The sequence below is a fragment of the Triticum aestivum genome, chromosome 6B, assembly GCF_018294505.1.
Source record: "Triticum aestivum cultivar Chinese Spring chromosome 6B, IWGSC CS RefSeq v2.1, whole genome shotgun sequence".
NCBI lineage: Eukaryota > Viridiplantae > Streptophyta > Magnoliopsida > Poales > Poaceae > Triticum > Triticum aestivum.
The window spans coordinates 715,995,788-716,002,647 of record NC_057810.1 but is presented as its reverse complement, the minus strand read 5'-3'; the positions used below and the strand labels follow the sequence as shown (position 1 = coordinate 716,002,647).

Here is a 6,860-nt window from a genome sequence, read left to right as displayed (position 1 = left end):
GATGATGGTTAGTAGTTTTCAGGTCTGTGATTTTGTCCTATTTGCTGGCAGTCAGAAAATTACAGAAACTTAGCAGTTTAGTAGCCCATGGTTTGAATTTTGGTTCATGTCATTGGTTTCTGTCTGCATTCGAAAACTATGCGATGTACGGTTGTGTTTTGGGCATTCAAAACCGAAGCAAGATGCAGATTATAATGCCAACACTTCTATACCCGCTGCTAGAATTATCAAAGCATGACGTATGTGTTGGAATCCGGCATGTTAGCGCTCTCTAGTTTAATGAACGAATTGAAAACTTGAAAATGGGAAATCTTGGGCACAGGCGGATGAAGAGAAAAGAGAGGCTCTTCCTGATCAACTCAAAGTAAATTCAGAAAACATTTAGGCCATCTCTTCTTTTTCATCAGAAAGTGGGCATATCTCAAACATTTAGGTCCCCAACTCCAGTCCATGACTTTTATTTTTGCAGTTTCGTCTCTTCAACGGCGACCTTGGCCCTTCGACGCGACGGCAACCGAGAGCCCCATCTCCTCGAACAGCTTGTTTAGTTCGTCGATCGTATCCGGGTTCAGGAGGTTCCTCGCCCGCGCGGCGGCCAGGCGCCGGCGCAGGGAGGCGACCTCCTCGGGGTGGACGACGTTATGGTCCACGAGGACATCGCCAGCGAAGGTGTCGTCCGGGAGCTCCTTCTCGGCGTGCGGCGCGTGCGTCTCCTCCCCCGATCCTCCCGCCTCGAGTTTGACAGGCACGTCGTCCGCCTCCTCCGTCGCCGGCCGCACGACCTCCTCTGCGGTGGCGCTGTGAAGGACGGGCTCCTCGACCTCGTCGGGGGGCACCACCACCTCGCCCGACCCGGGCGCTTCCCCCTCGATCGCCACTGGCACATCGTCGGCCTCCTTGGTGGCGCCGTGAAGGCCAGGTGCCTCGACCTCGTCAGGGAGCACAACCTCGCCCGACCCCGGCGCTTCCCGCTCGAGCTCGCCAGGGCCGTCGTCGGCCGGCTGCGCGGCCTTCCCATCGGTGGCGCCGTGAAGGTGAAGGTCGGTCACCTGAGGGAGCACCACCTCGCCATCGTCGCGCTGCTGCGCGTTGTCGACCTCTGCCCGCGCCTTTGGCAGCTCCGCGGCGTTGTGGGCCGTGAGGATAGCCACCTTCTCCTCCGACCCTGTCTTCGCCGTTGGGTCGCCGCCGCCGGCCTTCGCCTGGGCTACGGGAGGCGCATGCGGCCGAAGGGCCACGCCTCCGCGCTTATTGCGCAGCCTGCTTTTGCCTTTCGTGCCCATGCGCGACCACGAACGGCCGGCAGGACGTGGTCGCGGGAAGCAGCAGAAGGAGAAGGGAAAGGCTGGGAGCCACGCACGAGTCTGGCCTTCTCCCTCTTATATTAATGGACGTCCCCTAATAATAGGCAGGGAGCCGCGGAACACGAACGGCCGGCGGCCGGCGGTGCGAGAGACCAAAGGGCATGGCATCCTGTATTTCTGAAACCGACGGATGTAAAAGATCGATGGATGTGTAACCGCTTGATTAATTGCCCGGAACACGCGTGGCCATGCAAATGCATGCAGTACGTATTTTCATCTCCCGCAACGCACGCAAGCAAAACAAAGCAAACGTGCGAGTGATTCTTTTTTTAGTTGGAAATGTTGCACTTTATGCAAAACTCGGCGGATTTGTGGACTGCATGGACATGCCCGAATAGAGTGGGCGTTAGGCTGGGCGGCTTTTTTCGTTCTCTCTTATCCGGGCAGTGACCAGGTTGTCTATCCGAACGTCTGAGGAGGATACGAGGACTCCGGAAGTCCGGATGTAGATGCTCTTAGGCATCCATTTTTAGGTATCCAATTATCATGAAAAATGTCGATATTCGTATCATCTCCAACCCGTCAGATAATATTGACTTATTGAACAAAATACATGGCATGAAGAATTTGGCGAGTTGGAGATGGTATGAGTGATTCATTGATTAATTAAACAAAGTGTACGGGTTCAATTGAATTGAACAAGAAGAGATAAAGATAGCTGATACAGTATTAACTTATTAGACAAAATACGTAGTGGGAATCTGTGATAAAATTGGATTGACTGCACCATGATAATTTATTTCCTATTACCCCTGACCAAGTCTAGCGGACTTTCATCGCGGTAACTAATGTGTCGAAGATGGCTTTGGTGGCGTCGATCACGAGTAAGACTAGTCAGTGTGGGGAGTAACATAGCCTAGTCATGCATCTAGTCTATGTTACTACCTTCACAGTGCAAAGTATCATAGATGGTTGCATTTATTAGCTTGTAGACACATTTTTTGGAAAGTGTTATATGGTTGATAACATAATATGCTGTCACAATCATCTATTTGTTCATTTGACACTATGTCATGGCACAAATATACCTAGTTGGCATTCTATGTGACTCATGTTACTATCTATGTTACTTCCACTACGACTAGTCTAAGTTGTGGCATGGTGTTCCTCCTACTACTGGCACTCAAAACCCTTGGGCACACGTTAACATAATCCATATATGGATCTTCCGTGGAGGAACGTTGGCGGTGGCCAATGGATGAATGAGTACTGATGATTTCAAAAATCAAACAAAGTATCAGGTCGTACAAAAACTGTGTTGTGCAACAGCCTGGCCATCTATCATGCAATGAAAAATATATACCTTGGTATTACAACCTAGCGAGAGAGACAAAGGCCTTGCTTGCTGGAAGAAGAACGATGCAACATACTTGCGGCAAAACATTGAGCTCATAACAAAGTTATTAATGTTCTAGTTCATTTAGGGCTTCTTTGATTTGAAGATTTTTCATAGGATTTTGAAGGAGTGGAATCCTTAGAAATTGTTCCTATGCCGGTGGTTTTGGTTCGCAGAATTGAAATCTGTAAGATCTTTTTCTATAGATTCATGTGTACTGGATTTCACATGAATTTTAGCATTCACTCAACCATCTTGGGAAGAATTCTTTGGTTTTATTATAATGCAATCAAGCAAACCAAAATCAATATTGTCATATGTTGTATTGATACACTACGGTTTGGTGAAAATGCACCCACGGATGATGAGGACGAGGATGTTTCCACTTGGGGAAATCACCCTTGGGCGGACATGTTGCGGCTATGTTTGCTAGCGCGGCTTCGTCCACTAGTGAGCCTAAACAATCATCCCTTGACCTTGCACTTCTACCGCCTAGAAGTCTCCAAGCTCCGAGAGTAATAAGGTCAAAGGGAAAAATCGCAGGACTTTCTCAAATCATAATTTGCTTCAGTCAAAAGAGGGAGAAGGAGTGGAATGGGTGAAATATCTCTCAAGAAATATAAAAACTCTCTATGGGATCTAAGATTTGGTGTAGGAGAAGTGAGAGGCAGCCTTTTGAGTGTTCTAGGGTTTGTTTCAAGTGTTGGTCAAACCCCTCCATGAAATGGTGGAGGGGTATATATAGCTCCCAATGAACTAGTCGTTTGCGGCATTTTTTGCATGGGCTAGACGTTTGGCTAGGAACCCAGACAGTCCGGCCACTGAAGTATCATGCACAGAAGGCATGAGAACATAACAATATAGGGCATCGGTCGGATGTCCGGCTAGCAGCTCGGACAGTCCGACAGAATGCCAGACATTAGGGTAGCATCCCAGACAAACCAACTTAGTATATTTAGCTCCATCGATAAGTACATCTTTTCAGTTAGGCATTTTAATAGCCTAGCAGTGTGATAATTTGTGTCTTAAGAATTTTTCTGAAGTTTCTCTCAGGCACTGTCAGTTGACACCGCTCTTCTAGGCTATCAAGATGGAGAAGTACATTGGTGCTAGTTTTAGTAAGCAAGCTTAGTCTTGAAATAAATTTACTCCATTTCTTTAAAGCATAACACAATCTCTTAAGCTTAACGGAGATGTTTGTAGCACTAGTAGAGCTCTTAATGGGCTTACTCCATGAATTATGAACCACTTGTAAAAAAACTGGATATTCTGGCCAAAAGCTTTCAAATCTGAAAAGATTACACTCGCGCATGGTCGTATCAACCGAAATCACACATGTCACATGATCTGAAATTGGCCAGGCAAGAGGTTTAACAATGGTGTTGGAAAAAAATAGAGATCCATGCAACAAAGGAAAAGAACCAATCATTGCAAAATGGCTTTAAGGGAATTCCCTTTATGTATGATTAGTAGCGGGTCGACGGAAGAATGTCAAAGTGCAACTCGATCGAGTTGTCACAGATGTGCATGAATGGATATCTTTGCAGATGGGTCAGTTAAACACATCGTCTCGTCATGCTCTGGCCAATGTCTCCTTATCTGGCTTCACGTGGAGCAGCTAACACAAAACAAGAATAGTGCATGCAGCATGACTTATTCTTGGGGAGAGAGTTTCCGACTTGCTAAAGATAATTAGGGCACGTTTGTGTAGCGACCAGACCTCAAACAGTCCGATCTCTGTGCATCAGTGTCATCCCTGGATCGGTAATGCTGACACGCACAGTACTTGAAGGATTTGTAATAGAATAGCAATCACACACTTATTACATCGAATGTCTCAAAAGGGAACTTATTACAATAAATATGGCTGAAGGCCATCTAATAATGATAACAGCGGAAGGCTTGGAAGAATAAAGCGAGTCCATCAACTCCAACGGCATCACTGAGTATAAGATCACGACCTAAGGCACCTTACTCGTCGTCTGAAAAGTCTGCAACATGAACGTAAAGCCCGAAATGGGTCAGCACATGAAATATGATGGCAATGTAACACATAGAGAGTAATGAACACAATAATGCTATCACTACATGCATATATGGCTGGTGGAAAGCTCTATGGTTACAGTTTTGCATAAAGCCAATTTTTCCCTACAACAAAGGAATAAATTTTATTTAACTATCATGGTGGTTGTTAAACATTGAGAAGGTTCCTCCAACTCAATCCCAATTAAGCAAACATCATTAACCCAATAATTTAAATTAAGTAACATGATGAGATTCACATGATAATCCAGGTACTACATACTCAAAACGTCCATAACCGGGGACACGGCTAACCATGATTAGTTTATGCACTCTGCAGAGGTTTGCGCACTTTTCCCTGCAAGACTCGATCGCCTCCGTTTGATTTCGCGCACAACATGGTGTTTGAGAAAACGGATGACCGAGACACGGTCTTTCAGAAGCATTAACTTATTACTCTGGGTAGACAGTACCAACCTACATCCCCTACATCTTCTAGTCTACCACTGAAAGAGGTCACACAACATACTCAACTATGCTAGAGCCCATAGTAGCTTGCGGCTGCACATGGAAGTTTCTAGCATGAACAATCTCATGATCCCTTTGAGCCTGGGTGGCGGTCCATAAGAGAATCACACGGTACCCCGGGATTTCCAAAAATACAGACAACACTGGGTTCCCCAGGTGCCTCAATCCACCCAGATGTGAATTTAAGTTGCCACCTTAAGTAAACCATTAATTAACAATCCCACATCTGTCATGGATACACTCACCCAATCCACGTCTACTAGCATAGCATAGCAATATAAGCAAATGTAGAAGTAACTCCCAAAGGTTGATAATAAAACAGGTAATAGGTTCTACCTCATCTACTTCCCAAAACCCACATATTAATCAGATCCTAATCATGCAATTGTTTCAGGATTGATCTAATGCAATAAAACTGGGTAGTAAAGAGGTATGATCAAAGTGTTACTTGCCTTGCTGATGATCCGTGAAACCTAGAGACTCGTAGTAGCAAGCGACGCACTCCGGGTACTCTATCACAAACAAACAAGCATACAATAAGCACTCATCTAATGCACGGGTAAAACTCAAATAAGAGATCTAACCAGAAAGTTCAACTTAAGAACTCCGGTTTGCAAAAGAATCAAATCAAACGAAGCAACGAAAGTCAAACGGCGAAAGAAACAAGCTTCGTTTACTAATCTGGACCTAAGTCAAATTTTACAATAGCAAAAACTTGTTTGAGTTGGTTAAACGAAAAGAGGGTTTCGGGATGAAACTCGCTTGAATCGCCTGATTCTGATAAATGAGCGAAAAGTTATACTAGAATAAAAATCGGATCAGAAATCACGATCGGAAATAATCGCGGAAAATTCGAGAAAAAAAACGGACGAACAGGCTAACGAATGAACGTTCGCTGTCTGCGATTAAACGGTGAAATCCGTTCGTTAAAACGAACGAATGAACGGGCGTTCGCTAAATAAACTAAATCGGAAAAAAATTAAACCGAACCGGATCTAAAAACGGATCTAGGGTTTCGAAAAAAATCGATCGGTTTTCCCACGAAAACCGAGGCGGCGGCGGCTACCTCCGGCGAACTCCAGCGAGACGGCGGCGGCCGCGGGGCGGCTCCGGTGCGGCGGCGCGGGGCGGCGGGTGGCAGCGGCGGCAGCTCCGGCGGGGCGGCATGAGAGCGGCGGCGGCGGGTTGCGGCTAGGGTTAGGGTTTGGCGGGGCACGGGCTGGGTGGGCTGGCAGCGGGGTGGGCGGCTTATAAGGCCGGGCGGAGAGGCAGTCCGGGTCACCCACGGCGGCCCGAGTCGGTTCGTTGTTTTTTTTAAATAATATTCGGATGCGCAGAAAAAGAAATAAAAGAAATACTAAACGGACTCCAAAAATCCCGAAATAAATTTTCCCCATCCTCTAAAAATAAGCCGGACAAGATGAACATTTATTTGGGCCTAGAATGCAATTTTGAAAAACGCACATTTTTTCTAATTCAAATAAAATAGCGATAAAACTCCGGAATAAAGTCTTATTTGATTTTATTATTAAATCCTCAATATTTCTTTATTTTGGGAAAGTCATTTTATTCCCTCTCTCTTATTTTTATAATTGAAATATTCGAAGATA

General features: G+C 45.7%; 1 protein-coding gene across 1 annotated transcript; it reads right to left on the bottom strand.

Moving 5' to 3' along the window:
- Positions 1-275: 275 nt before the first annotated feature.
- LOC123135132 (uncharacterized) lies at positions 276-1,357 on the bottom strand. Its single transcript, XM_044554233.1, has one exon. The coding sequence runs from the start codon at positions 1,281-1,283 to the stop codon at positions 480-482; it is 804 nt and encodes a 267-aa protein (XP_044410168.1). The 5' UTR covers positions 1,284-1,357; the 3' UTR covers positions 276-479.
- Between the last annotated feature and the right edge of the window lie 5,503 nt (positions 1,358-6,860).

Excerpts from the sequence above, each read along its gene's own strand:
- LOC123135132 (XM_044554233.1), bottom strand. The coding sequence starts at position 1,283 with ATGGGCACGAAAGGCAAAAGCAGGCTGCGCAATAAGCGCGGAGGCGTG.